Here is a 21123-nt window from a genome sequence, read left to right as displayed (position 1 = left end):
AAGAAGGTATGTGCCATGCTTGCCTTCATAGGCCATGCTTGCCTTCCCACTCACATTCATAGGCCATGCTTGCCTTCATAGGCCATGCTTGCCTTCCCACTCACCTGAAGAAGGGGCTCAGAGCCTCGAAAGCTTGTGTGGCTTTTGCTACCAAATAAACCTGTTGGACTTTAACCTGGTGTTGTTAAACTTCTTACTGCCTTCATAGGCCAGGGCATTGAGTATAAAAGTTGGCAAATTATGTTACAGCTGTACCGAACTTTAGTTAGGCTGCATTTGGAATATTGCGCGCAGTTCTGATCGCCACACAACCAGAAGGATGTGGAAGCTTTGGAGAGAGTGAAAATAAGTTTTACTAGGATCTTGCCTGATCTGGAGTTTTAGGTATGAGGAATGGTTGGATAAAATTGGATTGTTTTTATTGGAAAGACGGAAGCTGAGGGGCAACCTGGTAGAGGTCTACAAAATTATGAGAGGCATAGATAGGGTGTATAGTCAGAGGCTTTTTCTCAGGGTGGAAAGGTCAAATGCGAGGTGAGAGGGAGAAATTTTAGGGGTGATGTGTGGGGGAGGTTTTTCGCATAGAAGGTAGGGTTGCCTGGAATGCACTGCTAGTGCAGATGGTGAGAGCAGGTATGTCCACGACCTTCAGGCATACCTTGATAGATACATGAATGGGAGGCAAACAGAAGGATAGTAACTGCATATGGGCAATAAATAGTAGGTCTAAATAAGGATTAGGAATTTGAACGGTACCATGTTGTGATCGCTATCGTTAAAATGCTCCTCCACTGCCACATTGAACATTTGTCCGGCTTCATTCCCCAGATCCAGCACTGCATCATCCCTTATTGGACTTTCTACATATTGATACAAAAACTCCCCTGAATACATTTCAAGAAATCCATTCCCCGCACCCCCGCCCCCTCCCCTCCCCAAATCCTTTACACTGTGACTATCCCAATTTATGTTGGGAAGTTGAAATCGCCTCGTATAATACCCGATTATTATTCTTACACAACTCAGTGAGATCTCTATATGTGCTCTATTTCCCTCTGACTCTTTGGGGACCTATAATACACTCCTAGTAATGTGGCTGCCCCCTTTATATTCCTAAATTCTACTCACAAAGCCTTGTTTGAAAACCCTTCCAAGATATCGTTCCTCCTCATTGCAATAATTGATTCCTTAATTAATAGTGCAACACCTTTTTACCCCTCCTCTATCTCGTCTAAAGATCCTATACTCCAGAATGAGTTTCCCGTCATAGAATCATAGAGTCATAGCATGGAAACAGGCCCTTTGGCTCAACTTGTCCATGCCGCCCTTTTGTTTTTACCCACTAAGCTAGTCCCAATTGCCCACATTTGGCCCATATCCCTCTCTACCCATCTTACCCATGTAACTGTCTAAATGCTTTTTAAAAGATAAAATTGTACCCGCCTCTACTACTATCACTGGCAGCTTGTTCCAGACACTCAACACCCTCTGTGTGAAAAAATTGCCCCTCTCGTTACCTTTGTATCTCGCCCCTCTCACCTTAAACCTATGCCCTGTAGTTTTAGACTCCCCTACTTTTGGGAAAAGATATTGACTATCTAGCTGATCTATGCCCCTCATTATTTTATAGACCTCTATAAAATCACCCCTCAGCCTCCTATGTTCCAGAGAAAAAACTCTCAGTCTATCCAGTCTCTCCTTATAACTCAAAGCATCAAGTCCCGGTAGCATCCTAGTAATTTTTTTCTGCACTCTTTCTAGTTTAATAATATCCTTTCTATAATAGGGTGACCAGAACTGTACACAGTATTCCAAGTGTGGCCTTAGCAATGTCTTGTACAACTTCAACAAGACGTCCCAACTCCTGTATTCAATGTCCTGACCAATGAAACCAAGCATACTGAATGCCTTCTTTGCCACTCTATCTACCTGTGACTCCACTTTCAAGGAGCTATGAACCTGTATCCCTAGATCTCTTTGTTCTATAACTCTCCCCAACGACCTACCATTAACTGAGTAAGTCCTGCCCTGATTAAATCTACCAAAATGTATCACCCCACATTTACCTAAATTAAACTCCATCTGCCATTCAACGGCCCACGGGCCCAATTGATCAAGATCACATTGCAATCCTAGATAACCTTCTTCACTGTCTACTGTGCTACCAATCTTCGTGTCATTTGCAAACTTACTAACCATGCCTCCTAAATTCTCATCCAAATCATTAATATAAATGACAAATAACAGTGGACCCAGCACTGATCCCTGAGGCACACTGCTGGTCACAGGCCTCCAGTTTGAAAAACAACCCTCTACAACCACCCTCTGTCTTCAAGCCAATTTTGTATCCATTTGGCTACCTCACCATGAATGCCGTGAGATTTAACCTTATCCAACAACCTACCATGTGGTACCTTGTCAAAGGCCTTGCTAAAGTCCATGTAGACAACATCAACTGCACTGCCCTCATCTACCTTCTTGGTTACCCCTTCAAAAAACTCATTCAAATTTGAGAGACATGATTTTCTACTCACAAACCCATGCTGACTGTCCCTAATCAGTCCTTGCCTCTCTAAATGCCTGTAGATCCTGTCTCTCAGAATACCTTTTAACAACTTATCCAGTACAGATGTTAGGCTCACTGGCTTGTAGTTCCCAGGCTTTTCTCTGCAGCCCTTTTTTAAAAAAGGCACGACATTTGCCACCCTCCAATCTTCAGGCACCTCATCTGTGGTTGTCGATGATATAAATATCTCTGCTAGTTTGCAGTTGTGACTTGGCTGCCATCCATCTGTATGCACAGTATCCACATGGTTATTCAAGTTTCCATTTAGTTGTCCAGTTGTGCTGACCATCCCACCTGAGAAGACCCTCTCCTCACCTCAATGTTTAGTGATTGGGCATTGAGAACAATGCTTTGGTGTTGAGCTGCCTATCTCAGGATGGTGAATGTACACATTAGACTGTCTCCACCACCTTTTCCCCTCCTCCTGTCACCCACCAACTTCCCCCATTATCATCAACCCTCCAAATGTTACCTTCCCTCCCCCTTAGTTAACCCTTGAGCCTCCCCCCATTACCCTGGAACCTATCACTGTCAATCTGAACCTGCCTTTCCTCCCCACACTTGTCAACATTCTTATGCCCATTCAGATCCTCCCGGTCCCGTAATCCTTCTCACCATCTTTGTCTCCCTCGATGATTCCCCTGCCCCCGGATGTATAACCTCTGGTGCTACCACATCCCACTTCCCCCTCTCACACCCACCATCTCCTCACACTCACCATCTCCTCACACTCACCATCTCCTCCTATCACCCTCCTTTCTCTCCCCAGGATTCCAACATTGACTCAATCAACCTTCCCTCTGAAACACTCTGCCCCTGCTATCCCTTCCCCCTCACTCCACTTCTCATTCAGATCTCCTGTTCTTCTCAGCCAGATGTCCCTCTTCATTTCTTCCACCCTGTGCCCCTTTTGTGTGCTCCCCCCTCTTTGTGCCTTCCATCCCCTCCCCCCTCACATTTTCACCCCACCGTGCCCACCCCCGGGCATCCTTTGTGTCTTCCACCCACCTCCTTCCTTTGTCTTCAGGGCCTTCCTGCCTTTGTGTCTTTACGCACACCATCCCTGCAATCAGCTGCAATAGTGCAGCCAGCTTTAACTGAGAGGCTGTTACAAAATGATATTTACCGTAACTATATCAGCCTCACTGTAACCGGATAATGTATCAGACTCTTATCAAACTGACACGATGATACTATTACACTCACTAACACGGTAATACTGTCACGCTAACACTATCATATTCACTAGATCAGTGCCGTACCCATTGAAACATCACGGTACCCTGTCATAACACCAGCTCATACTCATGGGCACGTTCTTACCGACCCATTGCGCTGGTCAATCGGCGAGCTTGAAAATCCGCTTCGCGCCCAAATGCCATCTTCCCAGCCCTGTTTTGCCGATGGAATCAGCTTCATGCAGCCGATTAAAATATGAATGTCATGATTACCATGACATAAACGGGGCTGGCACGGCCATTTCTGCCCTTCAGGATTCTCCCCCCACCACCCCCCGTCAGTGAGACCTCTCGCCAACGAGAATCACTTATGGTCCCCACCAACGGGGTCCAGGCACCTTGGCCATGCAGGGGGAATCAGAGGCTATTGATGCCCCTGGACAGTCGGGGGAAGGTTAGGCAGTGTCCATAGGGCAGGAGGTTAGGCAGTGTCCATTGGGCTGGAAATCTTCATGCGCACTGGGAGACCAGGGCGCCTGCACAATGGCACCCGGGCGCTCTGCTAAGGCGTCACCGGTGAGCTTCGGCTCCATCACCCCACCTTCCCCACCATCCTCCCACCATCGCCATGAATCTCCCGACTGCCAAAAAAATTGACAGAGTGTGGGAAGGTTGCACGGGGTAGCTCACCCAAAAAAACGGAGTGAAACACTCTGGGTTTCAGACTTTTATGACACTTAGAATTTTATTGGGAAGATTGCACCCAAGCTGTGGAACTCCTGGAATTACAATGAAATCATAGAATCATAAATTGGTTGCAGAAAAGGAGGAGGCCATCAGCCTGTTACATCCATGTTAATTCTCTGTAAGACATATTCAGCTATCCCACACCCTTGTGTTTTCCTTGCAGCCCGCAAATATTGTTTCTTCAGATGATAAGCCAATTTTCTTTTGAAAGGCACAATTAAATTTGTCTCCACCACACTCTCCGTCAATACATTCCAGATCCTAACCACCCACTGTGTGAATCTGTCTCCACCACACTCTCAGACAGTACATGCCAGATCCTAACCACTCATGGTGTAAAAATCTTTTTCCTCATGTCACTGCTGGTTCTTATGTCAATTATCTTAAATCAGAATCTTCTAGTTCTTGACCCTTTTGTCAATGAGAAGAGTTTCTCCCTGTCTACTCTGTCCAGTAAGAAGTTTAACAACACCAGGTTAAAGTCCAACAGGTTTATTTGGTAGCAAAAGCCACACAAGCTTTCGGAGCTCCAAGCCCCTTCTTCAGGTGAGTGGGAATTCTGTTCACAAACAGGGCATATAAAGACAGAGACTCAATTTACATGAATAATGGTTGGAATGCGAATACTTACAGCTAATCAAGTCTTTAAGAAACAAAACAATGTGAGTGGAGAGAGCATCAAGACAGGCTAAAAAGATGTGTATTGTCTCCAGACAAGACAGCCAGTGCTATGCAGACGCTGCGACAACGGATGAATGAACACCGCTCGATAATCACCAGGCAAGACTGTTCTCTCCCTGTTGGGGAGCACTTCAGCAGTCACAGGCATTCAGCCTCTGATATTCGGGTAAGCGTTCTCCAAGGCGGCCTTCGCGACACATGACGGCGCAGAGTCGCTGAGCAGAAACTGATAGCCAAGTTCCGCACACACGAGGACGGCCTCAACCGGGATATTGGGTTCATGTCACACTATCTGCAACCCCCACAGTTGCCTGGACCTGCTGGGTTTCACTGGCTGTCTTGTCTGGAGACAATACACATCTTTTTAGCCTGTCTTGATGCTCTCTCCACTCACATTGTTTTGTTTCTTAAAGACTTGATTAGCTGTAAGTATTCGCATTCCAACCATTATTCATGTAAATTGAGTTTGTGTCTTTATATGCTCTGTTTGTGAACAGAATTCCCACTCACCTGAAGAAGGGGCTTGGAGCTCCGAAAGCTTGTGTGGATTTTGCTACCAAATAAACCTGTTGCACTTTAACCTGTTGTTAAACTTCTTCCTGTGTTTACCCCAGTCCAACGCCGGCATCTCCACATCATGACTACTCTGTCCAGACCACTCATAATTCTGAACACCTAAATCAAATTTTATCTTAGCTTCCTTTTATCTAAAGAGGTGGCACAGTGGTTAGCACTGCTGCCTCACAGGGCCAGGCACCCGGGTTCAATTCCGGCTTTGGGTCACTGCCTGTGCAGATTCTGCATGTTCTCCCCGTGTCTGCGTGGGTTTCCTCCGGGTGCTCCGGTTTCCTCCCACATTCCAATGTGTGCGGGTTAGGTTGATCGGCCAGGATACCCTGCTAATCCCCCTTAGTGTCAGGGGATTAGCAGGGTAAATACGTGGGGTTATGGGGTTAGGACCTGGGTGGGATTGTTGTCGGTGCAGGCTCGATGGGCTGAATGGCCTCCTTCTGCAATGTAAGGATTCAATGAATCTATGATAAAGAGAAGAGACTCAGTTTCACCAACTATTCCCGAACTGAAGTCCTTCATCTCTGGAACTATTTTTGTAAATTCTTTTTGCACCCTCTCAAAAGCTTTCACATTCTTCCTAAAAGGGTATGGTGCCTGAAATTGGACACACTGTTCCAGCTGGGCCAAAGCAGTTTCTCCTCAGAACCTTTCTGAGTGTTTACTCTGTGTCTCTATTGATAAAACCCAGGATCCCACTTGTCTGAATTAGCTGCTCCCACAACTTGCTCTGCCACATTCAATGATTTGTGCACCTCCAGGTCCTTCTGCTCCTGCACCACATTTACAGTTGTGTCCTTTAGTTTAGATTGCCTTTCCACAATCTTCCTACCAAAATGTAGCACCTCTCACTTCTTTGTCTGCCATGTGTACACCATTCCACCAGCCTATGTCCTCTTGAAGTTTCTCACTTCCCTTCTCACACTTCACAAAACCAATGAAATGAACTTTGTGAGCGTCTTACTCGAGGTTGGATAGATCCTCCACCTCTTCGGTCTCGAGGCTGTGATTTTTGCTGAGGGTTGGCTGAAATAGAGAATATTGGACACTTCAAATCATTGCACTAATCTGAAATTCAAAAAATTAGATGTTGGAAGCTTCCCTCAAAATTACAGCAAATGTTTGAAATTTGCTGGAAATGGGGAAGATGGGTGGGGAAGGTGAAGAAGGGAGACAGAGAAAAGGAAGTGGACAGGAATTGGAAGTGAGGAGAGATCTGAACAGGGAGAAAAAAAGAATCATATTGCATGATGCATTATGACATCTTGCAAAAAAAACCTACAAAGCAGATCACTATGAGGTATTTCTACATTCAAGAAATGTTTTCCGCTGGCAAATACAGCAAACAATTTAGACACAGCAAGATCCCACAGACAGTGATGAGATCTTGACCAATTAACATGCTTTTCTGGTGGAGGTTAAGGAAAGAACATTCACCATCACAGCTGGTGAACATTCCTGTTCTTCAGTGACGAAGAGTCATCCAGACTCGAAACGTTGGCTCTATTCTCTCCCAACAGATGCTGTCAGACCTGCTGAGATTTTCCAGCATTTTCTGTTTTTGGTTCAAATTCCAGCATCAGCAGTATTTTGCTTTTATCTAAGTACTTATGAAGTGTAGTCACTATTGTAATGTAGGAAATGTGGTAGCAAATTTGCACACAGCAAAATCCCACAAGCAGTAATATGATAATGAGCAAACAGTAATATGATAATCATAGAAGAATCATAGAAACCCTACAGTGCAGAAGGAGGCCATTCGGCCCATCGAGTCTGCACCGACCACAATCCCACCCAGGCCCTACCCCCACATATTTACCTACTAATCCCTCTAACCTACGCATCCCAGGACTCTGAGGGGCAATTTTTAACCTGGCCAATCAACCTAACCCGCACATCTTTGGACTGTGGGAGGAAACCGGAGCACCCGGAGGAAACCCACGCAGACACGAGGAGAATGTGCAAACTCCACACAGACAGTGACCCGAGCCGGGAATCGAACCCGGGACCCTGGAGCTGTGAAGCAGCAGTGCTAACCACTGTGCTACCGTGGTTAATCTATTAAAATTATGCTAGATAAGGAATAAATATTGGTCATGACACTGGGGAGAACTCCTCTGACTTTCTTTGAAATAGTACCAGGAGATCTTGCATGTCCAGCTGAGAGGGCAGATGGGGCTTCAGGACTGCATGGAGTGTCAGCCTGGATTATGTGTTCATGTCTCAGTGTTGTGATTTCTCAGAGTGAATAAATATTTTTCATTGGTTATTTAGCCATTGATTCAATTTAACAAAAGAGAGACTGATTAGATAGAATCTCTACTGGATTGGTACCTGTTTATATTTGAAGTCTTTCTCGAGAATGTCTTCGACAGTGTCCTCAGATTCCCAAACCCCTGTCCTTTTGGGTGTTCTGGTGATGTCCTGCTCTTTGTACATTGTCCATTTGCTCAGGTTCTCAATTGTCGGATGAGGAAGCAATGTTTCTGAATCCAACCAAGTTAAATGTTCATTATTGAAATGCCCCCTTTGTGCCCAGTGAATTTCATTCATATCCTGAAAATACTCAGTGTCATGGGCACATGTGACCTGTTGCTGAGGATGTGTTCTCAGATGGGATGGGAGGGGTGGATTGGGATCTGGAAGGGTTGTTTTTCTTTTCTCCTGATCTTTTCTCAGCAGCTTATTCACTAGCCTGGGACTGGTGACTGTATCCCGGCATTGAGGAATATTCTTGGTCCTCCATATCGTGACATCTTTTGGTTGCTGTTTTGAAGGCTTTCTCTCTGAATTAGACTGTGTGATGTCACCTAATGTATGAGGTTTGTCACTAGGTGCTCTCTGAGGCTTCCTAATATCCATGTGCACGTAGCCTGGCTGAGCAGATGCTGCTGCTTTATAGGGCTGTGGTGTTTCACCACGAGACCTTTCGCTTCTACAACTGGCTAACACAGTTGCTTTTGATTTCACTAGTTGGTGTACTCGTGGAAGCACGATCGCGCATTTTGCATCACTGTTATTGAACTTCTCCTCAACTTCACTCTGGTCCTCACTCACATGATGCTTGCTCTGTCCATTGACTTCCATTTCTGGAACAAGCTCCACTTCATCGGAAGCCATTGCTTCAGCATCCCCCATGCTGCTGGGGGTGGTGTTGTTCACCTCTAATAACTGACAAGCTCCTCCTTCCCCCACCTTCAAGTCCGTGTTGGTGATACCAGGGCAGTGGCCTTTCTGACTGACCTGTCCAGCTGTGCTAGCAAACCTAATTGCCATGCGCCTCCTGAAGCCACTAGGTTTCCCAAGTCTGTTCTTCCTCCTCATGCTCAATGTCTTTGATAACCACTCAGTGGTACCAATCACCTTGGTGACGGTGACTAACTTGGATCTGGATTTCAGGATCTTGGGGATCTGGCGGCAGATCCATCCAGTGACCCTACGGATGGCAGCAAACCGCTGGCAAGAATCCCCCTCTGTCCTGGGGCTCCCAGCTTCAGGTTCAATAACATCTGCCACTGATGTGTTCGGCTCTGCCTTCAGCATCTGAGTTTTACGTTTCCTCATCGATGCAAGTTTTACCTTCCCTACAACCTTTGCAATCTTTCTCTGGCAAACCAGAGCCTTCAGCTGCTGTGGAGAGGGTGTCTGGTCTTCATCAAAGTGACCTTCTGCGTCAGAACTATCAGCAGAATTGCTCTGCCGGCATCTCTCTTTCCCCAAGGTTTGATGTGTAGATTTCTCCTGGATTGAAACACCTTTTTGGGCTTCACCAACCTTGACAGCTACCTTCACCAGCTTTGCCAAGCCACCCTTTGCTGTTGCTGATGTAAGAGGCTGTTTTGATCTTGCTTTGATGTCTCTGCTTTTAGTCTTAAAAGAGTGGATGAGATGTGACTGGTATGAGAGAACGTTGAGGGAAGGGATGGTTTTCACATCAGGTGACTGCTCCAGGTTCTGCTCATCACCAACCTGATCACTCTGCATGGTGAATTGCTTCGCTGCAGTGTTTCTCTTCATTGCTTCATGCATTCGAGACTGATACCTGTGTTGAACTTGGACCTTTGCAAACTTCTCTCTGGTTTTAGACTCCTGCTTAGTCTCTGTTTGACCTGCTCCCTTACTTTCCCCTTTAGCTTTGACCTTCACACCGATTAAAAGCTTCTTTTTCACATTCGTCTGTAAGGTTCTCTTGAGAATTTCCTCTGTGCCACCCGCCTGACACTCAGCTACCCGCAGTGATCGCCCCGGTTTTTGGGGATTTCTCTCTTTATCACTGTCTCCGTGCTCATCCTCCTGTCCCTCACCATCACTTCCAACACTATCTTTTGGGTTTGGACTGAGAATACAGCTGTGCAGCTTGCTTTGGCTTCCTCTCTCATTAGTCACTGAGTCATTTTCTTCACTGTCCTCCTCCCTACTGCTTCCGTCCTTTTCTGCAGTTATTGTTTTGTCAGCTACTCCCTCCTTCCCTGTCTTTTCATCTCCAGTCTCCCTCTTGTCTCCTTCTTCCTCTGCACCCTCACTCTCAGCACTTTGGTCACTATCTTCCCTCCTAACTTTCCTTTGGTATATATTCCTCCCGGAGCTGGACTCACCATCCTCCAAGTCAGTTATTGAACCTTCACTGTTAGTACTTTCTTCATTGTTATTTTGTTTCTTACTGGATTCCTCGAAGCTCTCACTGTCTTCATCACTGAGATCTTTGTTGATCCTCTTTCTGCTTCTTCCAGTTCTTCCTACTGGTCTTGCATTAGAGATTCCTTTGCTCTTTGTTCTTGACCTGACCTCCTCTTTAACGCCAAACTTGCTAGAATCATTTACTTCATTAAATGTCTGGAATTTCTTTCCCTTCTTTCCATTTCTCCTGACTTTATTTCCCTTTCCTGTTGATGGATTGATGTTATCGTCCTCTGTCTTACTGACTTCTCCTCCATCACTCTTCTCCAACTCATCTTCACTAATCTTTGTTCTCCCAGGTTTCAGCCTCTCTTTTCCTTTCTTCTCAGTGATTCTTTTCTCCCTGGTTTTAAATTCCTTTAGGTTTATTTTTTGAGTTTCTCTTGTCTTTTCTGGCTGTTCTTTCCTCTTTCCTTTAATTTCCCTTGATTTCTTGTTCCCTGCTCTCCCCGCTGACTTCTCCCTCCCTCCTCTCCCCAATATCTGCTCCTTCTCTCTGTTCTGTCTGTCAGTGGAATTAGGCTTGTTCACCCTCCCATCCTCCAGTTTACACTTGTGTTCTTCATTCCCTTGGTGCTCTTGTTCTTCCTGAAGCTGTCCTGAGTGCTTGACTCCTGACCTTTGCTTTCCATGGTCAGTGTGGGAACGACCTGCTCTTCTGGGCTTGGACTCTCTCTTTTGGTCAGTCTGTTTGGAATCTATCTTAGAGATTATGGCTTTCCGTGTCTGTCCCTGCTCTGTACCCTGGGCTCCACGAGTTGTTTTCCTCTGCGGGGAGGACTTTGGCATGTTCACAGGAATGGTGCTGCTTTTAAATCTTAATGCACCTGGAGAAAAAAATCCAAAACAAGAGAGGGATGGGAATCTCACGGTTATCACAAGAAAAGTTTACAAAAAAAAACCTAAAGCTGATGCACAATAAGTGGGAGTGCAATTATACTGCACTCCTTTTTCAGTTTGCATTCATGCAAAGAGACACAGGAGCAGTCCAGGACTTATTTCCTGGCCTGGTATCAGAGCAGGTCAGGTCGAGGGGAGGCCCATTTAAACAATATCCCAAGCTGGACAATATCTCTAACAAGAACTGGGACCACCTCCAACATCTAATGTTGGGGAGAGTGGATTCTTCCTCCATCTTCCAATACTGGGGGAGGGGGGGGGGCACTGCAAAGACCCCCATCCTATCTCCTAATATTGAGGAACACTGTGGCCCCCCACTTCCCCCTGCCCCACATCTGTCTGCTAATATTGAGTTCTCTCCCCTGCTCCTAATATCGGGTACATATGGGTTCCCTCTTTCTGAATATTAACACTAACTACTGGGTGGCACAGTGGTTAGCACTGCTGCCTCACAGCGCCAGGGGCCTGGCTTCGATTCCCAGCTTGGGTCACTGTCTGTGTGGAGTATGCACGTTCTCCCCGTGTCTGCGTGGGTTTCTTCCGGGTGCTCCGGTTTCCTCCCATAGTCTGAAAGACATGCTGGTTAGGTGCATTGACCATGCTAAATTCTGCCTTGGTGTACCCGAACAGACACTGGAGTGTGGCGACTAGGGGATTTTCACAGTAACTTAATTGCAGTGTTGAGGTGAGCCTACTTGTGACAATAATAAATAAACTTAAACTTAGGTAAGCTGTGTCTGCATCCCAGTTACTTACCCTAATAAGATTAAGGGGCTAATTGCATTCCCTGTAAAAGGGGACTATCATTTTCTAATTAAAATGCATGTTTTGGTAAAGGAAACATCTTCTGTTAAAGAGAAGACATTCTCAAAGGAAACTGTCTCTCTGACAAAGGGAGCACACATTCCAGGTTAATGGAAATCTCAACTTTTTTGTCACCTTTGATTAAACAGAAGATACTCCAATAAACGGGACTGTAACTCCCTCCCTGTGATAAAGGGGTTAATGGATTTGGAAATTCACTTGTGGTTGTTACCTGTGAGCTGTATCCTCAGCTGATTCCAGTAAATGAGCAACAAATTCTTGTCTGCAACTTGATGAAGAATAGATCTCACTCCCACTTTAGATTGTACCTTTTCCCCAAAGAGTTCCTTTTGCTCTTCCAACGTGCAGGATGGTGTAAACCTGCCTCCCGTGTGTCATCCAAAGTGACTTATCCAACAGGTCTGTGTGAACCAACTTGATGGGAGGCTGCTGGAGGTAAGTGATAGTATGACAATGATGACGCTGAATAATTCAGATTTATTCACAGCCACACACATTATCATTTAGCAACTCTCAACGAAATGTTGCTCAGCACCATACAGAAGTGGCACCGTGGCTGAATTGATGTTTTATGTGGCATTAATCTGGAGTTTTCTGTTGTACTGTGCATATTTGGAAGTAAAGAAGCTTGGTGAGTTGGTGCCATTAGTGTTCCAATACAGTAAGATTTGAAAGGGTCGTGTTTCCACTTTGAAGAATATAATGCTAGAGTTCATTCATAGCTCACAACATTACTGATATCAGAGCACTGAGATCAAATATTCATTATTGAGAGAAAAAGTCTATGAAACACATGGCAAGGCTTAGTTATTAATATTGCATAGCCCCTTTGTTCATTAATTGACTGCTGTTCATGGGGTTGGGCTGCCTTTAGCTGTTGGGTAATGTGAGCTTTGGACAGGTTTAAGAGGGAGCTTGTAGAGTCAAACTCAGAGTCAAGGAGGGAGCTTCTCATTACATGTTCCAACACACCAGCTCCTCAGGGTCAATCTCAGCTCACTCCATTCCGTAAAACAGTGCATTCCAGCACACCAGCCTTAATCCTCTCTGATTGGCTGAGATGTTGCCAAGGTAATGTGGCTCATTGCTGGAAGCAAGATGCATTCATACACAGGGACTCATTCTCTGCAAACAAAAGGACTATGTCCAAGTGTTGTGCCTTTTGAAGTACCTGACAGCTTTGGGAGCCTGAGTTCCCCATTACTTTCTCCATGGCAACACCTCAGCCATCAGAGTCAACCTGCCAACCAGTCAGCACCCTTTTCTCCTGTAGTATAAATTGTTTGAAATTTGGCACTCTCGTGAGTGCAAGATGAAAAGCTTCATAATGTCTCTATTTTCAACAACATGGCGATTGTAAAAGGAGCACAATGGAAATGATTATCATGGGCTTTTTCTAATCCTTTCCATGGGTGCTAAGGCCTCACCTAAATGTTTCAGACCTTTAACTACCTTGATTGAAACCGCGTATTGGCACAGGCTTGGTGGGTCGAAGGGCCTGTTCCTATGCTGTACTGTTTTTTGATCAAACATCAGCACATTCTTCATTATCTCAAAAGCTGAGAAATGCTTTTTGTTTTTGTCTTGCCAAACATGTTAAGGACAATGTGGCAGTCTTTGATTGAGTGGTAATCCCTCCCTATCTCTGTAACTGTTTCTTGCTCTACAATCCTCCTGCATTCACTTGTGTTGCTGCAATTCTGCCTTCCCAATTTCCACCACCTTTCCATTGCCCATTTTGCCTTCAGCTACTTAGGCTCTAAGCTCCAAACTGTTCCCAATTGGTGAGCTATGTTGCTTTGTGACTTTCTCAGAATATGTAATCAAGTCTGCACCGAATCTCCAACAAAGCATCTTACCCAGGCCAACACCTCTACCCTATCCCAGTCACACCCTACTAATCTCCCTGACTGACACATCGAGACATTAAGGAGCAATTTCAGCATAGCCAATTCAGTTAACCTTTTTTTTTAAAGTTTATTTATTAGTGTCACAAGTAGGCCCTCATTAACACTGCAATGAAGTTACTGTGAAAGTCCCCTAGTTGCCACACCCCACGGCACCTATTCAGGTACATTGGGGGAGAATTTAGCATGGCCAATGCACCTAACCAGCACATCTTTCAGACAGTGGGAGGAAACTGGAGCACCTGGAGGAAACCCATGCAGACACGGGGAGAACGTGCAGACTCCACACAGACAGTGACCCAAGACTGGAATCATTGCTTGAAGCAATATGCATTCATATACAGGGACCTATTCTCTGCAAAAAAGAATATGTCTCATGTTGCTGACGCTTTGAGGCAGCAACGCTAACCACTGTGCCACCAACGATACAAATCCACTCATTGGCACTGATGATTCACTCATTCATTAGTTCATTCATTCACTTAATCATTTAATCACTCACCCACTCATTCATTCATTCTTACTAATGGACTGACTGGTCAGGGAAGTATACTTGATCTCATTGTTTTCACCTCCATCGTCGATCTAGTGATAGCATTCAAATGATATTCCCTTCTCATGCAAAACTGTCAAAGGTTACTGATGATATCTGCTTGGAGGAAAATCAAGATGTTTGTAAAAAAGAGATAAAATGCAAAGAACTGCAAATATTTAAATACTAGTTAGAAATGTTCACAGTATTTATATCATGGCAGGTCCATCTCAACGTTTATGCTGCACATAAACCGCCTTCCACACCTCACAATCGAACCCATCAATATATCTTTCGATTCCTTTCTCCTTCTTGTGCTTAGCCAACATTCCCTTGAATGCACCTGTTCTTTCTATCTTTACCACTCCATGGGCTAGCAAGTTTCACATTCTCATCAACTTCTGGATCAAGAAGTTTCTCCTGAATTCCTAGTTGGATTTCTGATTAAATATTTTAGAGACAAAAGAGCTGAATTCCAGAGGTGAGGCGAAAATGACAACCTTTGATATCAAAGCAGCATCTGTCCAGACATCAAGGAGCCCAAGTAAAACTGGAGTCAATGGTAATGAGGGGAGAAGCTCACCACTAACTGGAGCCATACCTAACATAAAGGAAGATGAGTGTGGTGGCTGGAGGTCAATTACCTCAGTTTCAGGACATCACTGCAAGTGTTCCTCAAGGTAGCGTGCTTGGTCCCTGACTGTGCTTAGCTGGAGCAAAAGATGATCTACTCATTCAACAAGGGGTGTCTTGTACTGTGTGAATTGAAAGTAGCTTTTATTCCCCCTTTTAAGGATCAACAAGGTCATCTATGTGTGGATCCACAAGAGGTGGGTGAGGTCCTAAATGAATAGTTCACATCTGTATTCACTGTTGAGAAAGGCATGGATGTTAGGGAACATGGGGAAATAGTGATGTCTTGAGGAGTGTACATATTACAGAGGAGGTGGTGCTGGAAGCCTTAAAGCACATCAAGGTAAATAAATCCCCAGGATCTGATGAAGTGTATCCCAGGATGTTTTGGGAGGCTAGGGAGGAAATTGCGGATCCCCTAGCAGAGATATTTATATCATCGACAACCACAGATGAGGTGCTGAAGATTGGAGGGTGGCAAATGTTGTGCCTTTGTTTAAAAACGGCATGGCACGGTTTTAAAATGGGCGGCACGGTAGCACAGTGATTAGTACTGCTGCTTCACAGTTCCAGGGACCTGGGTTCGATTCCTGGCTTGGGTCACTGCCTGTGTGGAGTTTGCACATTCTCCTCGTGTCTGCGTGGGTTTCCTCCGGGTGCTCCGGTTTCCTCCCACAGTCCAAAGATGTGCGAGTTAGGTTGATTGGCCATGCTTAAAAAAAAAATTGCCCTTCGTGTCCTGAGATGCGTAGGTTAGAAGGATTAGTGGGTAAATCTGTAGGGATATGGTGGTAGGGCCTGGGTGGGATTGTGGTCGGTGCAGACTCGATGGGCCGAATGGCCTCTTTCTGTACTGTAGGGTTTCTATGATTTCTATGATTTCTATGAAAAAGGGCTGCAGGGAAAAGCCTGGGAACTACAAGCCAGTGAGCCTAACATCTGTACTGGATACGTTGTTAGAAGGTATTCTGAGAGACAGGATTTACAGGCATTTAGAGAGGCAAGGACTGATTAGGGACAGTCAGCATGGCTTTGTGAGTGGAAAATCATGTCTCTCAAATTTGATTGAGTATTTTGAAGGGGTAACCAAGAAGGTGGATGAGGGCAGTGTAGTTGATGTTATCTACATGGACTTTAGCAAGGCCTTTGACAAGGTAATGCATGGTAGGTTGTTGGATAAGGTTAAATCTCACGGCATTCATGGTGAAGTAGCCAAATGGATACAAAATTGGCTTGAAGACAGAGGGTGGTTGTAGAGGGTTGTTTTTCAAACTGGAGGCCTGTGACCAGCAGTGTGCCTCAGGGATCAGTGCTGGGTCCACTGTTATTTGTCATTTATATTAATGATTTGGATGAGAATTTAGGAGGCATGGTTAGTAAGTTTGCAGATGACACCAAGATTGGTGGCATAGTGGACAATGAAGGTTATCTAGGATTGCAATGTGATCTTGATCAATTGGGCCCGTGGGCCGTTGAATGGCAGATAGAGTTTAGAATCATAGAAATCATAGAATCATAGAAACCCTACAGTACAGAAAGAGGCCATTCAGCCCATCGACTCTGCACCGACCACAATCCCACCCAGGCCCTACTCCCATATTTACCTAACTAATCCCTCTAACCTATGCATCTCAGGACACTAAGGGCAATTTTTTTTTTAGCATGGCCAATCAACCTAACCCGCACATCTTTGGACTGTGGGAGGAAACCGGAGCACCCGGTGGAAACCCACGCAGACACGAGGAGAATGTGCAAACTCCACACAGACAGTGACCCAAGCCGGGAATCGAACCCAGGTCCCTGGAGCTGTGAAGCAGCAGTGCTAACCACTGTGCTACCGTATCACCCAATTTAGGTAATTAATTTAGGTAAATGTGGGGTGATGCATTTTGGTAGATTGAACCAGGGCAGGACTTACTCAGTTAATGGTAGGGCATTGGGGAGAGTTATAGAACAAAGAGATTGAGGGGTACAGCTTCATAGCTCCTTGAAAGTGGAGTCACAGGTGGATAGAGTGGCGAAGAAGGCATTCAGTATGCTTGGTTTCATTGGTCAGAACATTGAAGTCATGATGTGGAGATGCCGGTGTTGGACTGGGGTAAACACAGTAAGAAGTTTAACAACACCAGGTTAAAGTCCAACAGGTTTATTTGGCAGCAAAAGCCACACAAGCTTTCGGAGCTCTAAGCCCCTTCTTCAGGTGAGTGGGAATTCTGTTCACAAACAGAGCATATAAAGACACAAACTCAATTTACATGAATAATGGTTGGAATGCGAATACTTACAACTAATCAAGTCTTTAAGAAACAAAACAATGTGAGTGGAGAGAGCATCAAGACAGGCTAAAAAGATGTGTATTGTCTCCAGACAAGACAGCCAGTGAAACTCTGCAGGTCCAGGCAACTGTGGGAGTTACAAATAGTGTGACATGAACCCAATATCCCGGTTGAGGCCGTCCTCGTGTGTGCGGAACTTGGCTATCAGTTTCTGCTCAGCGACTCTGCACTGTCGTGTGTTGCGAAGGTCGCCTTGGAGAACGCTTACCCGAATATCAGAGGCCGAATGCCCGTGACCGCTGAAGTGCTCCCCAACAGGAAGAGAACAGTCTTGCCTGGTGATTGTCGAGCGGTGTTCATTCATCTGTTGTCGCAGCGTCTGCATAGTTTCCCCAATGTACCATGCCTCGGGACATCCTTTCTTGCAGCGTATCAGGTAGACAACGTTGGCCAAATTGCAAGAGTATGTACCGTGTACCTGGTGGATGGTGTTCTCACGTGAGATGATGGCATCTGTGTCGATGATCCGGCACGTCTTGCAGAGGTTGCTGTGGCAGGGTTGTGTGGTGTCATGGTCACTGTTCTCCTGAAGGCTGGGTAGTTTGCTGCGGACAATGGTCTGTTTGAGGTTGTGCGGTTGTTTGAAGGCAAGAAGTGGGGGTGTGGGGATGGCCTTGGCGAGATGTTCGTCTTCATCAATGACATGTTGAAGGCTCCGGAGGAGATGCCGTAGCTTCTCCGCTCCGGGGAAGTACTGGACAACGAAGGGTACTCTGTCCACTGTGTCCCGTGTTTGTCTTCTGAGGATGTCGGTGCAGTTTCTCGCTGTGGCGCGTTGGAACTGTTGGTCAATGAGTCGAGCGCCATATCCTGTTCTTATGAGGGCATCTTTCAGCATCTGGAGGTGTCTGTTGTGATCCTCCTCATCCGAGCAGATCCTGTGTATACGGAGGGCTTGTCCGTAGGGGATGGCTTCTTTAACGTGTTTAGGGTGGAAGCTGGAGAAGTGGAGCATCGTGAGGTTATCCGTGGGCTTGCAGTACAGTGAGGTGCTGAGGTGACCGTCCTTAATGGAGATGCGTGTGTCCAAGAATGCAACCGATTCCGGAGAGTAGTCTATGGTGAGTCTGATGGTGGGATGGAACTTGTTGATGTCATCATAGAGTTGTTTCAGTGATTGTTCACCATGAGTCCAAAGGAAGAAAATGTCATCGATGTATCTAGTGAATAGCATCGGTTGAAGGTCCCGTGCGGTGAAGAAGGGGCTTAGAGCTCCGAAAGCTTGTGTGGCTTTTGCTACCAAATAAACCTGTTGGACTTTAACCTGGTGTTGTTAAACTTCTTACAGAACATTGAATACAGGAATTGGGATGTCTTGTTGAAGTTGCAGAAAAGATTTACGAGGATGCTACCGGGACTTGATGGTTTGAGTTATAAGGAAAGGCTGGATTTCCCTGAAGCATAGGAGGCTTATGGGTGATCTTATAGAGGTCTATAAAATAATGAGGGGCATAGGGGTGGCACAGTGGTTGGCACTGCTGCTTCTCAATGCCAGGGACCTGGGTTCAATTCCGGCTTGAGTCACTGTCTGTGTGGAGTCTGCACATTCTCCCCGTTTCTGCGTGGGTTTCCTCCGGGTGCTCCGGTTTCCTCCCACAGTACAAAGATGTGCAAGTTAGATGAATTAGCCATGCTAAATTCTCCCTCAGTGTACCCGAACAGGTCCCAGAGTGTAGCGACGAGGGGATTTTCACAGTAACTTCACTGCAGTGTGAATGTAAGCCTACTTGTGACGAATAAATAAACATAAATAAATAAAGCTAGATCGTCAACATCCTTTCTCAAAGGTAGGGGAGTCTAAAACTAGAGGGCATCAGTTTAAGGTGAGAGGAGAAAGATACAAAAGGGCGCAGAGGATCAATGTCTTCATACAGAAGGTGGTGAGTGTCTGGAACAAGCTGCCAGAGGTAGTAGTAGAGGCAAGTACAATTTTATCTTTTAAAAATCATTTAGACAGTTACATGAGTAAGATGAGCATAGAGGGATATGGGCCAAATGCGGGCAATTGGGACTAACTTAGTGGTAATAAAAGGGCGGCATGGACAAGTTAGGCCAAAAAGCCTGTTTCCATGCTGTAAACCTCTATGACTCTAAAGTGGACATGTCCATATCAATATGCCAAGGCTACGATGGGCATCTATATGAAGATCTATGGTGAGAGGAACAACGATGCCTGAACCTCATCTCCAGGGTAGCCATTGACAGCTGGGAGCTTTGCACGGCGACATTGCTACCCCCCACACCGACATGAGTCACCAGCATCGGGGCATCAAGACTCTCCTGATGAGTTCCCTGGGCGAACACCAGACACCAACCCCCTCCACCCCCAATGCCAGGGACCTGGGTTCAATTCCAGCTTGGGTCACTGTCTGTGTGGAGTCTGCACATTCTCCCCGTGTCTGCATGGGTTTCCTCCGGGTGCTCCGGTTTCCTCCCACAGTACAAAGATGTGCAAGTTAGATGAATTAGCCATGCTAAATTCTCCCTCAGTGTACCCGAACATAACCTACTCTGCGAGCTGCCCCTGCATGACCTCCATGCATAGCCCCCCTCCCGCCCCATCACAGCCCCACCCCCATTCAGGCCCTCCCCCTACCTAGGCCCCACCACTGGTGGAGACCAGTAGCGATCCCCCCCCCCCCCGGCGTGACGTCTCGCGGGCGAGGGGGGAATCATCCGTGCCGGACTCCCTCAGGAAATGGAGATCCAAGCAATCTGATGGCAATGAGCTTCATGCCCTTTCTGGGTGCAAAGCCATTCTCACCAATAAAATGGGGCTGGGGAGATAGCAATCTGATTCATGCTGGGCGTGAATCGGATTTTTGGCGCCTCATGCTATCTTCTCGGTTCGCCACGCTGATTGACAGGCATGACGAGCTGGTAAAATTGTGCCCAAGAAGTCCACATCCAGCAATGCTTCAGCTGGCCAAATATCCCTCAACAAGGCGTCAGTTCATGGCAGCCCAATGACACAAACATCAAACTGATGTTCGCATGGCTGGAACCTGTCAATGATAGGTGCACAGCACTGTTAGAGAATAAGCTCTTGATAGGCTGGACATTGCAGATTGTCCTCAATCTCCAGCCTACCCTGGTTTGACCTGGAAATCACTGATCAAAATGAAAATCTGTCTGAATATATTGTCTTAGTCATTATTAACTGCCAGCTCAGACCTCACAAGCCAGCTTCCCACCAAATGTGCCCTGACCACATCCGAAGAGTTTCTAGGAAGACCAAATCAACATCTCCTGATCTCAACAGACCTCACTTCAGCAGATCTGATTCTTGTCGTCTCCATTACCTGTCAATTTGTTGCCTTTCATGACTGTCCTCAGTCATTTTGCAATACAGAAAATTCTCTGTTGATTTACCAATTGGTCATCACTTCTCCAGAGATGTGCATGTGAGACTTTGTCCACCGTCACAAACTCAAGCTCATTTTGAGGGACTGTCTGTGAAGAGATGAATCAATCTCAAAGAACAAAGAAAATTACAGCACAGGAACAGGCCCTTCGGCTCTCCAAGCCTGCACCAACCATGCTGCCTGACTTAACTAAATCCCCCTACGCT

General features: G+C 45.9%; 1 protein-coding gene across 1 annotated transcript in view; it reads right to left on the bottom strand.

Annotated features, from left to right (window-relative positions):
- The window catches only part of myo15b (myosin XVB), a 520694-nt gene that overhangs the window by 495220 nt on the left and 4351 nt on the right, over positions 1–21123 (bottom strand). The window contains exons 2-6 of the mRNA XM_078226038.1: positions 14946–15023; positions 10662–11246; positions 8077–10532; positions 7745–7758; positions 6707–6757 (exon numbers count right to left, since the gene is read on the bottom strand). Of these exons, the coding sequence (XP_078082164.1) occupies positions 6707–6757; positions 7745–7758; positions 8077–10532; positions 10662–11246; positions 14946–15023 (3184 nt within the window). The remainder of the gene's footprint in view (positions 1–6706; positions 6758–7744; positions 7759–8076; positions 10533–10661; positions 11247–14945; positions 15024–21123) is intronic.

Source organism: Mustelus asterias, chromosome 12, assembly GCF_964213995.1.
Source record: "Mustelus asterias chromosome 12, sMusAst1.hap1.1, whole genome shotgun sequence".
Lineage (NCBI taxonomy): Eukaryota > Metazoa > Chordata > Chondrichthyes > Carcharhiniformes > Triakidae > Mustelus > Mustelus asterias.
Note: the sequence above shows the minus strand (reverse complement) of the source record. Positions and strands in the feature narration are given on the sequence as shown.